The sequence below is a fragment of the Alligator mississippiensis genome, chromosome 7, assembly GCF_030867095.1.
Source record: "Alligator mississippiensis isolate rAllMis1 chromosome 7, rAllMis1, whole genome shotgun sequence".
NCBI classification, from domain to species: domain Eukaryota; kingdom Metazoa; phylum Chordata; order Crocodylia; family Alligatoridae; genus Alligator; species Alligator mississippiensis.
This window is the reverse complement of record NC_081830.1, coordinates 29,078,913-29,101,450: the sequence shown is the minus strand read 5'-3', so window position 1 is coordinate 29,101,450 and position 22,538 is coordinate 29,078,913. Positions and strand designations below refer to the sequence as shown.

The following is a 22,538-nucleotide window of genomic DNA, read 5'->3' as shown; positions in this document are numbered from 1 at the left end:
TATCTTTTAAATTAGATATTATTTCTAATACTTCAGCAAGCAATTCTTGTATATTGGTCTGATACATGTATTATGTACTACAAGCCTTCATGAAGTTTGACATATGCTCATTGTAAACCTATTTATGTTCACTATTATTACTAAGATGATCAGACAACAGAATAGTCTGCAATCAATTTTAAAGAGATGCACAACAAAACAAAACTAAATAACACATACTGGAGGCCTGCCAGGACGGCCCCTTTTTCTTTTTCCTTTGACTTCTGTTTCTTCAAGCTCACTGCCAGCATCTGAATGCGCAGTAGTTTCATTTGTAGAATCCCTAGGGAAAAAATACTAGTTAAATTAAAATTATTTGAAACTAACAACCTATAATTGACTCTGATTAATATTTAGTTCTAACCCAGAACAGAATAAATCAGCCTTTAAAAGCCTTAGGTCACATTTACTCTGCAAATTAATCAATTAAACATTGCTACCTTTGGAGAAATGCTAAGTTATGTAAGTTTTATGGAGTTAAAACCCAAGGAATTTACATTATAAGCTCTCAGACATGAAGACATTTAATTAACGCATTCTTTTAAAGTGAAGTTCTACTTTGAAAATTGACTGCAGTAAACAGCACCTTCTTATCAGATCTACTGCATGTATATATTCTGGATTATCACTTTAGTGAAAGAAGTAAAGATTTTAACTACTTTTTACTCTTGTTAGCTTTGAGACTCAATACAGCTATGGAAAAGTTACCTGGATTCTAGTCTAGCTCACACATCTTTATAACAGTTAAGTAAATCCAAACAAAGGCCAAACTCTATTCTCAGCTGTACTTGATGATAATGGTATTGCACACATACAATTAACAGCAGGATTAACCTTGCAGAAACATTAATACTGGTGATGATGAGCAAGCAGGAAAGAACTCATTGTGACATTCTTATTCCAAATCAAGTTTGTGATTCTGGCAGCTAGGGAAGACTGTTCAAGTGTACAATGAGTAAATTTGGTCTGAAAGTTATGGAGAGACTATAGATGTGGAAACCCACAGTGCCATTTTTTCAGTCACTTTTCAGAGTAGGACCACACTTTAAATAGAAAAAAATGTTACCTTAAAATCTCCTTTCTTCTAGAAGCCAGGTCCACAGATCCTACTATGGCTCTTCAATCAGTGGGCTGCTGCTTGGAGAAACCAGACCTGTCAGTGATCTTCTGGGGCACTAGATTTTGCCCCTGAAGAGCCCACAAGTAAAACTATTTCCCAAGCTGATGTGAACTGACTTATTTTAACTTTAACTTGAATGATCAAACTAACTTAAGATCTCTGTGGATCACCAATTAATTGTGGCAGAGCACCAGATCCATCTTTCAGAGTTATTAAGCCCTGTTTTTAATCACATTTTATTGTAAATCCGGAGTAATTTGTAAATCTTGTGAGAGGAAAAAAAATCAGGCCCATTTTGCTAAGATTATGCTTAAATTCAAGTAAGCGTGGATTAGATCTATGGATCTGGCACATAGGAAAGAGGAAATTTCAACCAGTAAATGTTACTATCCTCCTTCACGGCCAGGTCCACAGATCTTCCCAAAAGTGGCTTTTATCAGAAATGTTATGTAAATTCATATGGAAGTACTAGCGGTAAAGTAAAGCTAACATTTAATTATTTACAGCTCCATAAGCATTATTGCATCACAGTTAAGATTGTGCTACTATTTTATCTTTAGTATGACCTTTGTAATCTTCCATTTCTATTATCTCCTGATTATATTTGTAGATAAATAATAGGAATTATAAATCTAAATGTTTGAATTTTTTAAAGGACACTTAAGAAAAAGTTACTGTATTCAGATTTTTAAGCATCTTACTTTTGTCGTCATGAAAACGCACATTAAAATTTTAATTCTTTATTCTCAGATTAATAAAAGCACTTACTTGCAGGAAGAAACATTCAGAAATAAACGATTAACAAGACTAGCTTACTTAACACTGAATGGAATTAAATCAGTTTGCAACAGCAAAGCAAATATGATAGAGTTGATAAGAATGTCTATAACACTGATATCAGTTATTGATGCATCTAAACTTAATTCAAGGGTAGATACCTCACATCTTGTAACTAATAAAGGCTGATGACAGATGTGGGGACCCCCCCCAAAGCACTTTACTGGAAGAAGCAGCATGTTTCGACCTTGCTCTGCAGCATCTGTATAGATCAGGCATTTCAGTGGGGCTTTCTGGCTCTCATCTAAAGCCAATTCAATCAGCTATTAAAGTACCAAAAAAGCCCTGCTAAAGCACCCAATCTATATAGCTGTTGGGCAAGCAGGATCCAACTAACGTGATGCCTATTCTGGGCATGTGCTGGGCTGGGCGCAGGGGTGTGCTGAGTTTAAAGTAAAGCGCCATTTTGGGGGGTGTTTTTTACATCTGTAAGCAGCCAAAGTGACTAAAGACCCAAGTTAACATCAAGATAGCCACCACTTTTTTTACAGCTTTTTCAGATGGAAAAGGGGGTAACACTTGAAAACTTGCCTACCATCTCCTATTGCTTCCAAAAGTACTAAAGCCACGCTTCCTCTATGGAAGATGAAAAACACCAGGTGTTACAGAATAACGGAACATGGGATACAGGAGTGGAGGTCATTAGGAGGCTCTTTGTACTTTTGCCACAGCAGGCCTCCAGAGCTCGTAATGTCTACACAACCTTTCCTGATCCTGAAAGATCCTATAGTGCCAACAGATCAAAGGATTCCTCAATAAAGTTAGTTTTGTTGCAGTATTTTTTGGTAAATTCCACAGCAGGTGTCCAGGGAATAAAAACATTCCAATGTTTACAAAAAGGAAAATGATTTTTGCAGTTGTCATAGCATCATCATCCATAAGAGCTAATAAAGTGTTGCTTTTTAACACCAGCAATACTAAGATGGACCATTCAAGCCACTGACTACTGAAAAGTTCAGCTGTTAAATGAATTAAATTAACAGGAAAAGGTGGCTAGTATTTGCAATTCATTTTCCTTGATTCTGAAGCATGCTGCATATACCGAGGTTATCATCCTTGCTTTTGTGCCTCTCTTGGGCAGTAGTGTTACTGGACAGCGATGAACTTCTCAAAGAAACAACTACTGTTGGAAAGAAAACTCTAAGCCAAACTAGAAGTCAACAATGTTGAAGCACTTTATATTAGAAACTGAACTAGAGCAGGCACCAAACTGGATTTTTTCCAATGCATCATCTTCAAACACTGGAACTCCATTAAAAGCCTTTATTAACACAAGTTTGAGATGTTTGTTTGTTTGAGATTAGAAATGCAGCACTCCCTAAAAAATTTGGCAGCAGGCTAATAAAAACTCTAAGGCATCTTCCATGTAGACTTCAGTTTGATGACTGGTTTCAGAAAAGGTTTTCTTGAATAACAAGCATTCAGCTGTTTGACTTCAGAATGAGTCCAGCTAGCAAAGCTGGCCCAATCATTTACCACTTTGGGCACTCCCAATTTTTGCTTTTTTGACATTATCTTAGAGCAAATGTTTCCATGACTGATAATTTCTGACAATCCACAAAAACAGACCACATTTTCAACTGCTGAACTACAGCTAGCATTATACACACTGCTTTAAAAACATTCCATTGGCATAAAAACAGATGTCTTAAAAAGCGCTGTTCCTGGTGAAGGTGGAATTGCAGACACTTTTCCCTTTGCCTAGAGCAGTAGGGGCCAACATTTCTCAGAAGGCATGCTACAAATGAGTCCTGCACCCTTCCCAAGTTTCACTGCCTGAACTGATGCTCTGCTTTCTGCCCAATATGCCACTGTGCTGCCCGTCTTCTTCCTGATCTGCCACGTGCCGCACAGAGGATGTCAAGCGTCTGCAAAAGAACAACATGGCACTGCTACAATATTTAGCATCAAGTGGTCTGCAGCATCTGTCGTCTCATCTGCACCAACACTAATTCCAAGACAATCTTTCAACTCTTCTTTCACATCATTTACATGACTTGCAAAAACCTTTGGTAAGCATATTTTACGTCAGTTGATCTGAACAAGGTATGACATCAATATTTTTTGTTTTGAAGAGCTTTGCAAAGAGCTTTTAATAGTAAGGACCTTGAGGCCATGAAGTGGAACATTAACACTGCCAGAAGTCTATATAAGTTAGTAATCTTCTGTTCTATGATGCATTTTTTCTTCTGTCTTCACAGATGATAGCCCACTGATCGTTTTCTGTACTTGTCTTTCGTACTGCAGATTTGACCACTTGAATCTACTATTTATGACCTCTTAAAAAGGCTGCCACAGCATGCTTTCTGCTTAAAATCCACATTACCCACTGTATAAAACATCAAGCTACCACTAACATGGAATATCTTCATTGGATACTTCACACTCCTCTACTTGGCATTTGCACTTCCTACTTTATTCACACTTGCTATAATCATTTGCGCCTCCTTTTTACCTCAAGAGCACTCTCCTGTTTTCCTTGGTGAACTACAAATCTCACTGGCTGAACTTCACTGCTACATATTCATGCTTGCTTCATATTTAAAACAGCAAAGCGATAACCTCATGGAGAGACTGACTAATTTGATTTGATATCAGCATGTGACATGGTGTGTACTCTAGAGGAAATGAAAAATGAACTTAAATTTTAGGCATTTGCAAATTTTCATGTTGTTTATTCAGGTTTGTGATTTCTATATGTTCCACGATTGCTATGACAAACTCTTAGCTTTCCTTAGGGCCACAGTCCCTGAGACAAAGCCCGAATAACACACTAGGAAATGAGAGTTACACACAACTCTTGTACCTAAATCCCTAAGGAGTGAGAATCCATACAGCTCTCTCCAGCTTACACTGCTGAAACTCATGCTTTTAGTTCTGGAGAGTGCTAGGTAGTGTGTTAGCCAATACCAAGATCGAAACGCTAGAATGGTGGTCACAGAAGTAGTTTAATTTTCTCCTATTTATAAGCAAAGCATTCTTCTGATGTAGTGGGGGGAGGTGGTGAAGGGAAGCCTGATCTCCTTGGCAGGAGCAGCCTAAGTAAAACATTGACAGCATCTCAGAGCTTGGGAATTTCTTTCCAAGCCACAAAGCTTCTATAGAAGCAGGAGAGCTGTCCTCTGCACTGGGAAGCCTGGCCCACTCCTGATCTGCTGAATCCAAGATTGCTCCTCTGTACTCCAGTGTGTTCCTCACCTCCCATGTCCAATGTACACTCTTCTTTCTCTATTACCTTAAATACTGACACTATTTGCCCCTTCATGAAGAAAGACTGGGGGCTAGCCCTGCCCGTTTTAAATATGCACCCAATATTTCCCTGTGACAGAGTGAACTCTTTAATAAAAAGAAAAAAAACTTAAGAAGCTAGACCCGACAGATCTTCCCAGGGACGTGGGAGGGGTGGGTGGGTGGGTGTGTGTGTGTGTGTGTGTGTGTGTAAATTCTATTTTCCATGTTCCAAGTCAAATAAGCCAAAACAAATTCCAAATCCAAGAGTCGGTCCATCACCATAAGTGGCCCTACTCGACAAGCATCCTACACCCCATCTGGGGCTTCAGATCTTTCCAAAACCTTTGGCAGGCATCCTACTTGCAGGCCCAAGCCCAGAGGCTTGGGGTGCGGATGCTCCCAAGTTTTGCTTGCCCTCAGCCGTAAGGCCCCAGGGGCAAGCCAAGGAGGAGTCTCATTTCCATAAAGGCTTAAAGCCAAGACCTTCCTACTCCAGCAGCTAAGTGGGAGGTTTACTATACATTACCTTGGCAGGTACTAACCCCGTGCCAGGAGAGCGGTCTTTCCCAATGTGGCCAGGAAGACCACCTCCATGGTCATGGTGTTTCTCTTGCAAGGTAAACATAGACTATGCTTGATCTGAGCCTTCAAGAGGCTGATAAGCTTTTTTTTTTGGTTTATATAAATGAAACCTTCCTCATCCCAGGGAAGATGGAGAAGCAGTGTTCAATGAGGCGAGGTAAATGCAGTATATCATACCATCAGACTGAGCCTTCTGAGAAGGCAAGAGACAAAATGTGCCCTTCCTGGAGTGTTAAGTGCAGCGTGGTGATCATCATCATGATGGGTACCTCTAAGAGAAATAAGACTCACCCTAGGACCTGCACAGGCTCTAGAGCAGGTTCCTCCAGACTGATCCTCAGGATATAAGTAAGCAAGCATGGATAGCAAGACTGATACTTCAAGGCAGGGCTGTCTAACTGGTGACCCACAGACTGCATGGGGCTCCCAAGGAATTAAACTGTGCCCCTCAGGCTCTACATCTGGGTGTCACTCCTCCCTTGCTTTTTGCTGCTGCCACCAGAGTTGCTGGGCTCCCCCTGTTTTCCAGCCTCTACTGCCTGTGGCCTAAGGGATCTGGAGACGGCCCACTGTTTGTGCTGGAGCAGTGCAGTGCAGCAGGAAATACCTGCTGCATGACAGCAAGACGGAGGGGACGTAATACAGGGTGGTGGGTCCTATAGTGCAGCATATCTGCACATGCCAGATGCCTCCATGGTGCAGCAAGTCCACATGGATGGGGGTCTGCACAACATGTCGGAGGCTTATGAGGTGCAGGGTGAAGGAAGTGGGGCTTACACAGCACACTGGGGTATCAGTGTGGTGCGGGGAGACTCACAGCAGTGTGCGACTAGGAGTCCTGCAACCCGCAGGCACTCAGAAATTAAGAAACCTACTAGGAGGCAGTTTCAGAAGCTCATTCCTCTCCTTAGACACCTAATTTCAAGTCTATTTTTTTCCTTCCATGTTTATATCCACTTATTCTTGTGTCAGCACTGCAATTTAGCTTGAATAGTTTATCTCCCTGACCTATTCCTACAGATTAGTCAGATCCACTCTCAAACTTCACTTGTAAACCAAACACTTTCACATTCCTTTAACACAGGCTCTCCATTTCTTAGCCATCCTGGTAGCCCATTCTCTCCATCTGCTCCAGTCTGAGTTAAATCTTTCTTGCACATGAATGACTGGAATTATACACAAGGTACTCCAGGAGAGATCTCACCAATACCCTGCACAACAAAATCAATACTTCCCTCACTTTACTGGAAATACCTTGACCGATGACCACTAGGATGGTTTTTACATTTGTCATAACCACATCTGTTAGTGGCTCTCAGCCATCCTGTGACGGCAGTTTACCCAAGTCTCTCATCCTCATTTTTTTCTAAATGGGGAATACTCAACTAAGAGCAGATATTCTTAGTTTTAGTCTAACTGCCTGTCCTTGAATTCTATACTACTAAATTTCACCCCATTCCACTACTATAGTCCTCAAGGTCATCCAGTTGTTTCTGTACAATATCTAGTTCCTCCTTTTTATTGACAATCCCTTCCAACTTTTTATCATCAGAGCATTTTATTAATGCAGTCCTGTTTCTTGTGCCAAAGTAATTCGTAAGAATAAAGAATAAGCAGCTACGAGATTGTCCCAAAACCAATCCTTAAGAAACTCCACTAGTAAAATATGATGCATAATACCCCACTTTCCATTTACCTTCATGCCTTTTGAGCCAGTTTTGAAGGAAGAAATGATTAAGGCCTTACATGTTATTGAGCTTACGAGGTTTATAGGTGCCTTTATCACTTTCCTCCCTTTCTTTAATACCAGTAATTGCTATTTTCCAGTGATATGCTATGGCCCTTCAACCTGAATGAAGTTCTGAGTTTGCTTCCATCATATACATGACTACTTCTATTTTCATTTTCATGAAATAAAGCAAAAGAATCTAACATTTTATATCATGTAATTAAGACCAATGGCTCTGCTTTGCAGAAGAGTTTTCTGGCTTGCTGCAAATTAGAGGAAGAGAAGAACAGTAAAAATTTTAGGGCTGGAGCCTTATCTCAAGTAAATGACTGTCAAATCCAGATGCTGCCTCCAAGCAGCATGCAAGCAGGTAACCTTCCGAATCTGTTCTCATACAAAACCCATACCACATAGAGTTTGAATTCACCAGTACTCTTGGATTTGGTTTCACTAACAGATAATGTGACAACAAAACTGAATTCAAACTTGCCACCTAGATTTGGATGCTCCTAAAATTCCTTCCTTCAGCTTACCCATCATATTTTCTAGATCCTCTCTCTAAAGGGCCACTCCATTCACTGTAAATATTCCACACTATCTAGGTGGGGTAATTAATGAGCTGCCTCATTTAGTCTACATAAACCACTTACACTCACACATGCATGCACATAACTAGCCTATTACACATCAGTAGAAGCTGAAGATCTCTTGTAGGACATGTTGACCTGGCTATAAAGGAGAATGTGCAATTGTAATAACAATTTTCTGGAGTGGGATCCAGCTTATACTTTCTTCTTAAGTCCTCAATGCTGGCAGCAATAAAAAATAGCAAACATATTTTGTTGACTACAGCAAAGAGAGAGGAATATACGCAGGGAACAGATGTTGAATAAAGGGGGGCATTTTCATGGATGTTTACAGAATAGAATACTATTTCAAGTGACACAAGTCTGGAGCAGGCACATGAAAAGCACACATCTCACAGTCTTGCACAATTACTATACAATCATAACACCTTCTTAAGCCATCTTTCATCATCTAAAAAATTCACATATAAAGCAAAAATTTATACTCACTGTAACACTGGCAAATCCGAAGTAATCATTTTGTAGCACCCTCTGAAGTATTAGAACTACATAGAATTTCTTCTACTGATGCTGTTACAAGACAACTTCTTGGTAAATATTTTCACAAAAGGAATATTAAAGTCCAGTCTACAAAATAAAAAGAAAGGAACATGTAAGTCATGATCCCAAATGTCCAGTATATTACCGACCAAACACTACCGGCTTTGTATTGTTTGCTATTAATCATATGAAATAAGAATTAATGTCTGATGACAACTTAATCATATTCTTGCACATATTTGATTACAACTGGGTCTGCTCCAAACATTTCACAATACTAGGCAATATGACATTTCTTTTATGATTTTGTATATAAGGCATTTATATTATTTTATATACACTGTAATCTGTTCATAGTTGTATTAATATAGATTTGTACACATATGACGAGAAATTAAAAACTGAAGACATGAATAAAACAGCTTTCCCCTTCAGCCAGCTGTGGGTTGAGCCATACCCCTCACTCCCAGAACGGCTGGGCTGGGCTGGAGCAAAGTCACAACCACTTTCCCCTTTTGCTCTACCCCTGCTCCCCCTCCGCCCTCCCCTGCACATGGCTGGATCAGGGCCATCTATTCCACCCCCCCATCACATGGCCAGATCAGGCCCACCAGCAGGATGCAGCCTGCTGATAGACCAGACATTGCCCATCCATCCCACAGTTAAGCACCACATTTTAAAAAGCTTTTGACAAGGGGGCTGCACGGTGAAGTCTCCAAGGATGTTGTAGAATTAGAAAAAGTACAGAGAAGGGCAACCGAAATGATCAGGGGTATGGAACAGTTGCCAAACCAGGAGAGATTGAGAAAGCTAGGACTTCCATTTGGAAAGCAAAATGCTATGAAGGGTTATGGCAGAGGTCTATAAAATCAAGAAGGATGTGGACAAAGTGAATAGAGAACTAATATTCAAGTCCCAGAACACTAGAACTAAGGGGTACCTGCCAAAATTACTAGGAAACAGGTTTAAAACGAGTGAAAGTACATTTTTATTTATTTATTTACAGTGCATGTTTAACATATGAAACTCATTACAACAGGAGGCTGTAGAAGCAGATACTATAGCCAGGTTCAAAATGGGAATAGACAAACGTATGGATGACCGATCTATTACACAACACAATCAGAGATTTATTCTCTGGCATCTCTAAACTAAACTAAACTGGGCCTAATGTAGAAACTTTCTATTCATAGCTAAGTACATGGAAATAGCATGACAGGGTTTAATTTCAATAAAAAGCCAAGATAATCTTCCACTTAAGGCTAAGACAAAATGAAAAGGGTGGCACCTATGACCAAGAAGAAGAAAAAGTCTTGCTACAGCCACCAAGATGCATCTGCTAAAGGCCAAGATGGTCTCGTTAAGAGACTAGTTGATGAAATATGTTAACAATGATTTTTGGTTAACTATTCTCTATGCCAGGGGCCAATGGCCTTTTGCTGGCATAGGCTAAACCTGGTTGTGGCTGCAGGCCGGAAGTCTTTGCTCCCAAAAGCTGCCAGCTGGCTGCATTTACCCTTCACTGCAGATATCCAACCCCTTTGCATAGAGAGAAGTGTAAATGGGGCAAAGCAGCAGGCTCTGTAGTGTTGCAGGGTGTTATGGACAGCACTGTAGATGTCAGGGTGGCAAAGAACACTACTGAATTTTCTACTAACACTTTATATGCATTGGGGTTTTTAGCTTTAGGGATTTTCCCCTTAATTTCTCAGGTTGTGTTTTGGATTAACAAGATTAACTGGACTAGTGTACAAGTGTTTACTTATTCCAGGTCAGAGAAGCTAGAAGGAGAATATTCAGTGATGAAATGGGAAGTCAGCTTGTGCCAGATCTAGAACACACCTGCTACGGTTAAAAACTTTTCTTCAATCTAACTTGCAAGTGAAAAGCAATCCAAATATTTTTTGGCCTTGGCAATAAAATCATTCATTAATAACTCAAGTTCCTCTCGTCATATGACTGACTAGTAATTTAAAATAAACTGTTCTGTTTCCTTGCGAGAACTTCAATCAAATAATGATAGCATAGCATCAGGCAAGTTCTCTAATCTTTCCATATAGTACTACCTTATCAAAGACCAAAGGAAATAAAGTAAGTACAAACTAACAGTATGTACTCTGGCAACCTTAAAACATTAACATTTAATACATAACCTAAGCAGGATATTTAATCTAATCCTAAATTAACAAAGGACATCTATTTAAGTATCCTAAAAACTTTCCTACCAATAAAATTCACACACTTTTGACTAAGCAAATCGAAGAATTTACATAAAAAGTGTTACGTAAACTAAAACAGAGGAGAAAAAAATACAATGACAACATGCTACCTTGCATATGCTAAATATTTTTGGGGGGAAATCTCTGGATGCAAAAATCAGACCCAAACACTTTCTATACCTGATCCCATCAGGATACTCTGGGTCTCAATTTCACTTTTTAGTAATCCTTTCAAATGTTTAATACCAGATAGATATTCAGGGATCACTGTATAGGGCAAGCCAACCATTTACATGGACCATGACTCAGCCTCAGCCATTGCTGGTCATCCCTGCTTCCCCAGCAACCTGTTGGGTTCAGAGACTGCTGTATCTGGTGACTATGACGATTGCCTTGGACAAAGCTTCCTCCAAAAGTGAGCCTAAGTAGTTTCATAGGGATACTGTGTTAGAAACACTCTGAGCAAGTAGTAAGAGGTACTGACATACAAAGACACTGGGAAATCTCTACAAAGAGAAAAAGGGTCTGGAGTGAGACTGGCTGAGCTCTTCTGCTCACAAGGAACCAAAGAACCAAGAGAGAGCTGGGACATACAGCCTTAATAAGAGAGTCATCGAGGAAGCGGTGATAAAAGGAAACTGGGAAGTCCTGAGAAAAGATATTCCTAGAATGAAATATCCTGCATAGGACAGCATATTTGGGTGCTGAAACAATCAATACTACAGCACTAGTGTTCAGGGGTCCAGACTGGAATTTCCAGTAAAAGGGAGAAATTTCCAGTTATATTGTCCAGTATCCACAAAGTAAATTGACTGCTAAGCCCAGGAGTAGGTTAAAAGAAGGGACTACAAATCATTAAGTGTGAAGCCTTTAAATGGCTATGTGAGGGTGCACCTTGATCAAACAGGAGGCATGACACATTGAAGGGCTGAGGACTGAAGGACCTGGAGCAAGAGGCCCACCTAAGAGAAGAACAAGAGCTGACCAGTGTACAGAAACAAATGCAGCAGCAGGATCCTACACTGGATAAAAAAAAATGACCCCAGTACAGAATCATATTAGCTAGCCCTCATCCTTGTGAAAGTGTGAAATACCATGCACCCTATCAGGAAGCCACACCACTCCTGCCTTTGCTCTTCCCTGTATCACTTGGCACATCTTTCAAGTGAAATGAAGTCCGTCAACTTGCATCTTGCATTACAACATGGCTATACACCATGTGCTTGGTGTAGTGTGGAGGGTTAGGGAGGGTGGAGAAGTGCTTGCATGCATGGTGCAGCAGAGGAGGGACAGAGCCTGCAGCTCAGTTGTGGCCTGCAAGGCCCCTGACTGCTTAGACAGCCCTGACTTGAGTCTGTTGACCTTGGCACTGGAAATACAAATGTGTTATTAGGCCATAACTGTTTGGAAACAGGGCCTGCCAACCAGTCATTAAAGACATTTTTCAGGTGTACAACATTTTTTACAGCTGTCATAACTCTATATTTATACACTGATGGAGCTCAACCTTTTGAAGTGGTGGGCTTGCAACCCAACTGCATCACTCCTCTCTAGTAGGAGAGGGGAAAGGGAGACAGGTGGCTGCCAATGTCAGAGGGAAGGAAAAATGGGGAAGAGAGAACATGCAGCACCTAAGGTGTGCAAAGGGAGAAGGAGAGAGCAGGGCAGGCTGAGGAAGGAAACACTGGGACAGAGCAGGGCAGGGAAGGGGACACGTCAGGCTGAGCTGCTTGCTACTGATTCTATGTGCTGTGGGCTGGAACTGGCCCGTGGACCATAGTTTACAGCAGTAGCGATCATCCCATCTACAATTATTTATACCTATAAGATCTGTAAAATGCAAGTTTAAAGCAATTTCTCCCACTCTACAGGACTTGCTCTTTTATTTTTTAATACCCTGCTAACTTGGACTCAGACTTTGTCACTCTTACTGCTCAAATAGTTGCAATAAGAACAGGGAAGCTATCTGCAGTGTTCTTATACCTCCGGGCTAATTGTGTTTAGTTTTTTCATAATATTTAGTTTCAACTTGTTTTCAGCCTGCCTTTAACTATATGGTCCCAGGAGGATTTAGCTTTCAAATTTGGGAGGGTGGGGGTGTTCATATTTTTAAAAATATAGTGGTAATATAGGCTCATTGTGACTATATCCCCCACCTGCAAGTTAAATCTTGCTATCTAACGTGAATAAGGGTGAAAGATTTTTGCTTTCACATTACTAGGGAAACAGAATGAAGTCTGATTTCATATGCTTAAGAAAAATATACCCTTCCTTTATTTCTAGTTTTCTTACTTAGCCTGCAAATTAAATGGTCAATATGAAGACCCATTTTATATTTCAGCAAATTTTGAGAAAGAATATTGTGAATACAAAGAAAAAATATGCTAAATGAGAACAAGCACCAGATTGGATCACGTGGTAAATCCAGTGCCCAGTCTGACAAGAGCCATCACCAGCCAGTGCAGAATTGGTAACAAGGAAGTGGGCAGAAATGGAATAACTTGACCTCCTTGGCTTCTAATTGAGAACAGTTAGTTTGCGTCTTAATGTTTATATCTTCTGAGCTGTGGCACTGTACTATTTTACGTACACTGTCCAAAAGATCTGCTAGGGTTGCTATTACAATACCAGAACAACCACACAGTAGTAAAAAAGGACACTAAAATTTAGCAAGGTAGTTTGTCACTTCTCTGACAAATGCTGGCAATAATAAGATCCCTGCTTTAAACTCTGTGACAAATATGGAAATGATTTTGGACAGAAACACTTGTTCTGTATCCAGAGGGGAGGGAGGAAGAAGCATGAGGGACACTGCTGCATTTTCACTGACCAGGCATTCTACATTTTTGTATTTTGGAGTATACAGATTCAGAGAACTGAGACATAAATGATAAGTGAATCATAATTCAACTTTTTCTGCTGACTGTTCAAGGTTTGTGCTAGTTGTAAAACCTCTGATTCTCTAAAATCCCACATCTAAATGGCTTCTGCTGGTCTGGAACCTTGTAAATGTGTGTAAATTTGTGCGTATATGTTCTGAAAAGGCCTGCGAATTTGTGCAGGCTTAGCATTCTTTTAAAACTTATGTTAACAAAAGGAGACATCAAATAGGAATGAATGTTCAACAAAGACAGCATGTGGGAAGTGGTGGGATTATCTTTCCTCTCATTTCCATCACTTCGTCCTGATCTGCTTAAACTCTGAAATCACATAAATGACCAATATTCTGATTTATTTATTTATAAAATATTTCTTCTTACATTTTGTCAGTTTTATTTCTTGAAAAAAAATAAACTTTTTACGTTTTGTAATGAGCTGTGGTTTTGTTGTCGGGTTGTTTTTTTTGGGGGGGGGGGGTTGGGTTTTAAAAAAAATACATCTCTGTACCTTGTTACAGCAATCAAAAGAGAAGAACCAGGGGTACATATTTCCCAATATTCCCTATGACTTCTTTTTTCTGCATCAAAGACCCTATAATATTCCTCTACTGCTCCCCTTTTCAATAGGGAAATACTCTAAGGTCTTGTCCAAACCAGGGAGATTAGCCTAACTAAAATCCTGGAGTTGACTGATACACATCTTCCGCCTACACAGAAGTACTCCAAACAGCCATTACATAGTCAGCAATTAATCACCATTAATGATTTAACTTGCAGGTAAAGGGATATGGTCACAATGAGCTTATATTACCACTGTATTTTAAGAAGTATGAAAAACAAAACTAATTTTGAAAGAATCCTCCTGGGACCATATATTTAAAGGCAGGCTGAAAACAATTAAAAAGCTGAAGCCAAATATTATCAAAAAACTAAACATACAACTTAGCCCCAAGGTGCAAAAGCCTCTTGTCATGACAGGACAGAATAAATGTTTTCCAAATAAAGTATTACTGATGCTTACTGATTTTGGTTTTAAATCCCTACAAGAAGCAGGACCCACTGACTAAACAGGTTATGCTAGCATGATACAGTCTTAAAACTAATAATGAACTTCACCCAACACTGCTGACAACTGGCAGTGCCTTGAAGGATTTGCCTCACTGCATCAGTGTCCATGGATGGCTAAGTAGTTATGTTTATTTTTGCCAAATTACTGCATCAGCCACAAGGCATCTGACATCTCGCAGCACTATTTTTCAGATTTCCATCAGACTAACAGAATGTGATGCTATGATGCATTATGTTGTGTCATGACCCCACCTAACATAACAGAAAATGATATACAAAACCTCAAACCCCCCCATTCCTACTTTCAAGAAAAACATATAAGTTGCCTTATGGCTGTAATGTGCCTTAAGAACTAATGTGTAATAGGACAGTAAAGGGTCTGCTCCTATTCAGAAGATTAACGAAAAAATTCTAGGCTAAAAATAGACATCAGATTTATCCGGGGTCTAGGTATTTTTCTGCACCACAAGCTTTAATTCAACCACAACTATTGGACATGAAGGAGAAATTAATTCAGGGAATCCCTATGGCCTGCTTTACGTAAGTGGTCAGATTAGATAAACACAAGAGCTAAAAACAGACATCACATTTGAGGTGGTTTTGATTGATCCAAATCAAAGCCCGGTACAAAAGAAGAGGGAATCATTTCTTTACACACATAGCCTGACCCCTGAAATGAATGGCAATTAACCCAAATAAGTTCCTATTGTCCTGGGGAAAAAAGTGTTATCTCAGATATTTCACAGATAGGTAAAGTGGGGCAACAAGCTTGTACACATCTAGGATCCCAGGTTAAAAGGTTTGGTCCCAGGAGAAATCTGCCATCTGTTTTTCCCCAATTGTTTCTTCTGGCCTTGACTTCTATGAAAAACAGTGTAGATTTATACAAATGATGTCCAGTGGAACATGGAATTATGATCACCTGCTCTGACCTCCCACCGTACCAAGAACATCTGCATCGAAACCATTAACTTGTCATTTAGCACTTAACTTTTTTTAAAACTTCAGTCTTTAAACTTCAACATCAAAACGTCATGTAAATGCTAAGTGATGGACAACAATAATGAAACATTTAGGATTAGGAGGAAACCCTTCTTTTGAGGAGGCTAGGGACCAGGATCTGATCCAGTATGGCAATTCTATTTCCTACACATCTTTCTCTTGAAAAATGTGCCTGCCTTGTCCGGTGTGTTAGCTTGAGTTGGTTAATATGGGGTAAAAGCCAAGCAAAGGCAAGACAGTTTTCATGCAAGTCAGCAGGTCACATTAAAAATTCACTAATGTGAAAAAAATAAAAGTCAACTTTTGTAGTTAAGAATGAAGATAAGTCCTCTTAAATGTCAGCACTAAAAAATAAGGGAGAAAGAAGAGAGAAAGTGGGATAGGGAGACCAGTGCCTGCTTAGGCTAGTAAGGGGAACTTAAGTGCAAAGACATTTTGCTAGAGAAGCTGTCCTAGGAAATCCTACATGTGTATTTGAGCAGAGGGGGCAAGCACAGATTAAGTAGCTTCTGAAGCTGCAGAAACAACCAGTCCCCTCAAGATCTCCATGGCTTTTCAACCCCTGCCTTGAGAACTGTGCCGTCACTATCACCTCTGCTCAGGGCCCTGCGCTTTGGGGTGCCAGGCTTATTTGGGGCAAGGGGAGGTAAGCCACGCAGCCCTTCCAGCATGTCAGCCCCTGCTCCTGCTTGTTGCTCCAAGGGATCTTGACAACCCAGAGAGCAGGGAAGTGACACAGACAGGGATTAAACAGATGCAGAGATCTTGAGGGTGGTAGGGAGCAGAGCACACATGACAAAAGGCCCCCAGCACTTGGCAGGTGCAGTGGCACAGTTGCACCTCCTTTTTTGGACCACGCAGCCCCCTCAGAGCAGGTAAGAATTTCTCCCCTCCCCTCAGTCCTCAGCAGCATGGCCTCTCTGCTCCCGTTTCCCTCTCCCACCTACTGCTGCCCCTGTCCCCAACTGGTCAGGAAGGGGGGCTCCACAGTGGCTCTAGCTGGGTTCAGTCAGGGATAGTGATGATGACAGGGGGAGCAAACAGAAAGAAGAAACCCATGCTCCGCTGCAGCTGCTGTCCCTGGTGGTCCGCACCCCATCCCCCAGCCGGGGACAGGGGAAGGGAGGGCACAAACACAGAGGGGAAGGGGAAGGACAAGTGGGAAATGATCCTTACTTGATCTGGGGATTTTGAAGAGTCCCTGTTTCTGCTCCTGCAGTTTGCCCACCCCAGTGGGTGGGGAGGTGACAAGCTGGGAGCAAGGGTTTGGACAATAGTTGGGGCTGCATTCCACAGCAGCCCCTTGCCTTGTGTGATGGGGGAGGCAGGGGGCGAGGAGCAATGCAGTTTGGGATGCCTGGAAGACTGACTAGACACAAAATGCTCTGTGTCCCCATGTAACTCTGAGCCAGCGCACAGAGGCCTAGCTCTAAACAGTACTTGATTTTCCTGGTGGGCTTTGGAAACGTTCCAGGAAGTGTAAGGCAGATTGAAGTGGCCTGTACATCTAGACTCTTGGGGTTTAAAGTCTTATTTAGAATCTTCTAAACATTATGTCTGTCCCTACCCCAAGATAACATTTTTCCCCAAAGATAATCGTATCTAATTTGGGTTAACTGCCATTCATTTCAGGGACAAATTATATGTGAATAGGTCTACGCTGCTTCTAGGTTTTGACTCAGATCAATCAGAACTGCCTCCACTGTGACATCTGTTTTTACCCCGAGACAGCCTGCATAAATTTGTGGATTTACTTAATTTTGTGGGAGAAACAGACTTTGAGATGGCAGAAAACAAGAGAGTATCTATAGTACAGAAATGTTAAAGATGGCAGACAAGTGGGTAAATGGATGGCAGGATACAATGTTAATATTTATGGTAGTATTTAAAATGTTCTATGCAGATTAGGACTTCAGTTCCAATGTGCTAGAGACTGAATCGATCAAAAATTGATGAGAGGGGAAAAAAGAAAAAAAAATCTGTTCAGTTTGAAATCTACACAAGCTGTAGTTATTCCATTTTTTTGACAAACTTTCTTTAAATATTTTTTTCCTGAAATGGTGGAGATCTCCTTAACTAAAAGCATCCTTAGAAATAACAAAAAACAGGAGACAAAAATCGAAAGTAATTTTTTTCCAAATGTTGGCCAGCTCTAGTTTTAGCCATTAAATAAACGCAACGTCCCTATACAGCTTACTATCTGACACAGTAAGACAGAAAGTGTGTACAGAACAATAGCAAGGCAAGAGAAGAAACAAGGGCATGCCTATTACATACATTTGCTTTGTACAAAACATGATGGCTCTGATTCATTTTAATATTCATTTAGCTTTGATATGTAAATAACAGCAGCCCTTACTGACTGTCTGCATAGCTATTCTGCATATTTAAAAATGTTTTGGACTGGCAGTAGGAGACTGGCCAGTTTTTTGGACAGATGTGTGCAATCTGGGACAAGGAATTAGGATGGCATGCTGTGACTGGAAAGGAGCAATTTCTATGGATCAAGAACTTATCTGAGAGGATTTGGTGGTGGGAAGCACGAATCTGTGTGCAAAAGATGATATAAAATGATGAATGTACAAAGGAGCTGATAACAGGAAATGTAAGACTGGAAAGAAACCACAGAGATACTGGAAACTAGATAGCAGGAAAAGGACAGATGAAAGGAGAGGGCATTAACAATTAATTACTATGAAAGTGATAGTAGGAAAAATGAGCTGAAAGGTAGAGATAGGATGCATAATACAGGATAAGGACTAAAGGAAGAAAACATCTCAGAAGCTTTTACTTAGAAGGCATATATCCAAAAAGAGTGAAAGATTTTGCTTTTATTAAAGACAGGATAAAATATGCTGTATGCATTAGGAACAGAAATCAGCCTTGAAAATAAACCCTAGCTACCTGTTCAGACTCACCCCTGATTTTATCTTGAAGTTGCCTCAGCACTAATTACTTCTGGCTGCATCAGAGCATGGAAATGAGTCCCCAGGCAGGACCAAAGAAAACAACTGCTGCTGCCACTGCTTCCCTGTCCCATCCCTTTTCTCGACCTTGAGAACAGCATGCTGGCCAGTATGCCAGACATGGATAATTTCAGGTCTCACTTCATCACATGATGATGATTTTTGCCCTTCACACTTATTACTGGGACACCATAGATCAGCAACTAAGACATCTCCAGAAATACAAGTTCAAGCCCCTGCTCCAGAGTCATGAGCCAGCTGACCCAGCTATTAATGGGTACCATGGTCACTCAGGCTAGGGAGTCAGTGGTGGCCAGACACAGTGCTGGCCACAACACTTCCCTTAGGTGCCAGTGGGTACAGTTATGGGCCACTAGTGTGGGAGATATATCCCAGCAAACCAAGAATGTCCTACGTGACCTTTTTTATTACACCATTGCACCATGCCCTGCAGGAGTCAAGAAACAGACTCCCTTCACTATGCTCACAGACATTAGACTCCCCTCCATACACTAATGCAGCCCTCTCTACCCCATCCAGTTATGAGCAAGCACTGATTTTGATGCCCCTATCAAGCTGTGTCCTGTAACTGCAAGCAGCTCCGTGCAGCAAGCAGGGAGACCAAGGAAGCAATTGGTCATCTGTGCCTAGAACTGCCCCATGGGTCTATTTATCCTTGCTGGATGAAGAACCTGCCACCTTTTCCCTCTATGGTATCCAGGAGCCTTAAGGTCCCAGGAGGGAGCAGCATGCCTGAGAACATTTTAATTGGCTGGAACCCTCTGAACAGAAACAGTTTGAAGCAGCTAATTTAAAGAGAAGAGATGCTTTATAATTCAGAAACTCACAATCCAGCAAGTGATGCATTTATAAGTTATGGAGAGTTGAGGAAAGCCAAGCTCATTTGTATGGATTTAATTAGTAGAAATTAATGCAGAAAATTGTTTAAAAAAAAATCAGTGCAAGTTCTGCTTTTCTTAGTATTTGATGCATGTAGACTGAACAGAGAAAAAAATCCTTGAAACCTTGTGATAACATGTTCAGCTACAGTAAAGATAGAATACTGCATTCAAATAGCAAGAAAAGAAAGACAAAATATGCTTTCTTCATTGCATCCTCCTTGTGTCTCATCCTCAGCAGCAGCATCACAAAGGATATTTTGATAAATTCACAATAAAACTAGAACTAGTTACATTTTTTCAGCTCTTAATGAGATTTTTGCTATGGTGCATTTCAACTACAGAAGTCCTACTCCTAGAAAACTCAAACGTTCAAATTAACATTAAAAGGCTTTTGGACTGAATGTCTACTGACCAGAAAACTGACCTTGGCCGCATGTTTGCTAGAAATATTTATGCCAGCAATACATCGTTTCATACAGCTAAAAATATTTCTTTGCTATAATTTTGCAACAAATCTTCTGAATCTCAAACCAAAAGATGAAGTGCTCATTTTTATTGCAAAAGCTGCTTGTATATCTCATTGGTTTGATCAGGAGAGCTGCAATTCTCCCACTAGAAACCTAGCACCTGTATGTGGCCAATGTCATGATAACTTCCAAAGCAGTAATTTATGCACTCCAGTGCACAACTGAATATCGTCGCACAGGCTGATATATTTTAAAATTCTTCAGCAATATAATCAAATAAACTGGGTCCACAAAGTTATTTTGAGTATGACATGGCTAGTATAAAACTTGCATAGCCTTTGTTAATAAATGAGTATCATGATCCTGTTATTGAAGATATACTGCCCATTTGATGCATTTCTGTATTGGTGAAATTTTGAAACAAATTTCGTTTCAAAAGTGAAAAGGAATATTATGTTTTAAAAAACAAGTACCAGCATACATTTCAGCCTCATTTTGTATAATTCTCAATGACCCACATGCTGAATGTGCCTTATTGTCCTTAACCGGCATCTTCAATAGAACTCTCAAAGATTTTTGAATGTGCAGAAAGGCATCTCAATTGGCTGCTGTTAGAGAAAAGGGACTGAAGGTCTGTTCCTAACTAATCTGTACTAAAGTTCTTGATGACTTCGGATGCAAAACTCAGAATTAAATTTCATACCTACAGTCCAGTCCAGTCCATTCAGAATATGGAAAATGTTGTACATTGTCTGATGTTAAGAATGAGCTACCGAACATTAAGGAATGTATTTGTGAGAATCCTGAACAAAGTCTGTTTGGTGGAGGATAAAAAAAAAAAAAAGGATAATAGAAACATCGAGGAAAAAGCACGCAATCATTTCTGCACGTAATGCTGCCTACCTCATTAATCCACACGTCCAGGGTCAAGATCTTCCTGCTGATTATCTTAATTCTATGTTACTTGATAGGAGGCGTTGCAAATTTAAAGGATATAAATTTCAACTGAGCAATCTCAGCAGAGGTAGCAAAGTATAAAAGCAGAAAAAGCAGGCTAAATTAAAATGTTATGGAATACAATCCTAGCAACTGAACCAAGAGCTTACTTTTTCACTGTGGTAAAGGGTTGCATCTTCTTTGCACTCCAGCTACTATGGCAGAAATTATTTTGACACTTCGAGGACTGCCCCAAGTATGGAGAAAAATGGAGAGTCAGGAAGACCCAAATTATAACTCTGAATCCCTTTCGGATTCCTTGGGATGCCAGTGAAAGCGTACTGTAGAAGTAGTTATATAGGTTCTCAAAGATTATGATAATGGCAAGGGGACTATAATAGAAAATGTCAGAAATCAGAAGCTAAGCCTGATCTAGAGTCCTATGCCCAGTGCATTAGTGCAGCATTTCAAAAGATGCTGCAGAATTATAAGGGGTTTAGAGAAGGGCAATCAGTTACCCAAGGCATGAAAACACTTATGTGAAGAGACCAGGATTTCTTATCTTAGAAGAGAGACAAATAAGGAGACATGATAAAAACATATACAAATATTAATTTTACAAGGTAGTTAGACCAGCAGCTTCTCTTATCCCTGCATCATAATACAAAAGCAAGCAGATATTCAATAATATTGGAAGTGCAAATCCAAACACCTGATAACAAGAGATGACTTTCACGAAACTAAGCGAGGAAATTACTACAGGATGTCACTCAGGCCAAAAACATGGCAGGGTTAAAAAAAAAACCACTACATAAATTCTGCTTATACAAATCAAGACTTATTATTGTTAATACTAACAAATTCTAGAATGTAAAACATGAAACTTCAGGTTTTCAGACTATGACGAAACATAACTCTGAAGGCAGATTATCCTATGACTCCTCTTACTATAAAGTTTCATAGATTTCATAGATTTTTAGGGTCAGAAGGAACCTCGGTAAATTAACAAGTCCAACCCCCTGCCCTGGGCAGGAAAGAGTGCTGGGGTCAGGTGATCCCAGGCAGGTGTTTGTCCAATCTTCTCTTAAAGACCTTCAAGGTAGGGGAGAGCACCACCTCACCTGGAAGCCCATTCCAGATTCTGGTAACCCTTACCATGAACAAGTTCTTCCTGATGTCTAGTCTAAGTTATTTCCACATTCCTCTAAAGCATCTAGTACTGGCTACTCTTTGAGCAGGGGTGTCAAAGATATGTTTCACAGGCCTTATCTGGCCTGCAGAGCCCAAAACATTTGGCTCCTGGAGCATCCCATGGGTCCTAAGTTGACTCACACACTGCACACAGTATGTGCTGGGACACACAATGTATACAGGCCACTCCAGGACACTTGCTCCACGCAGCACTCGCCCTGGCCAATCTGGGACATGTGTTGC

At 40.4% G+C, this 22,538-nt stretch overlaps 1 protein-coding gene across 1 annotated transcript in view; it reads right to left on the bottom strand.

Annotated features, from left to right (window-relative positions):
- The window catches only part of STAG1 (STAG1 cohesin complex component), a 304,994-nt gene that overhangs the window by 228,539 nt on the left and 53,917 nt on the right, over positions 1-22,538 (bottom strand). The window contains exons 2-3 of the mRNA XM_059730741.1: positions 8,615-8,752; positions 220-322 (exon numbers count right to left, since the gene is read on the bottom strand). Of these exons, the coding sequence (XP_059586724.1) occupies positions 220-322; positions 8,615-8,643 (132 nt within the window). The 5' untranslated portion in view covers positions 8,644-8,752. The remainder of the gene's footprint in view (positions 1-219; positions 323-8,614; positions 8,753-22,538) is intronic.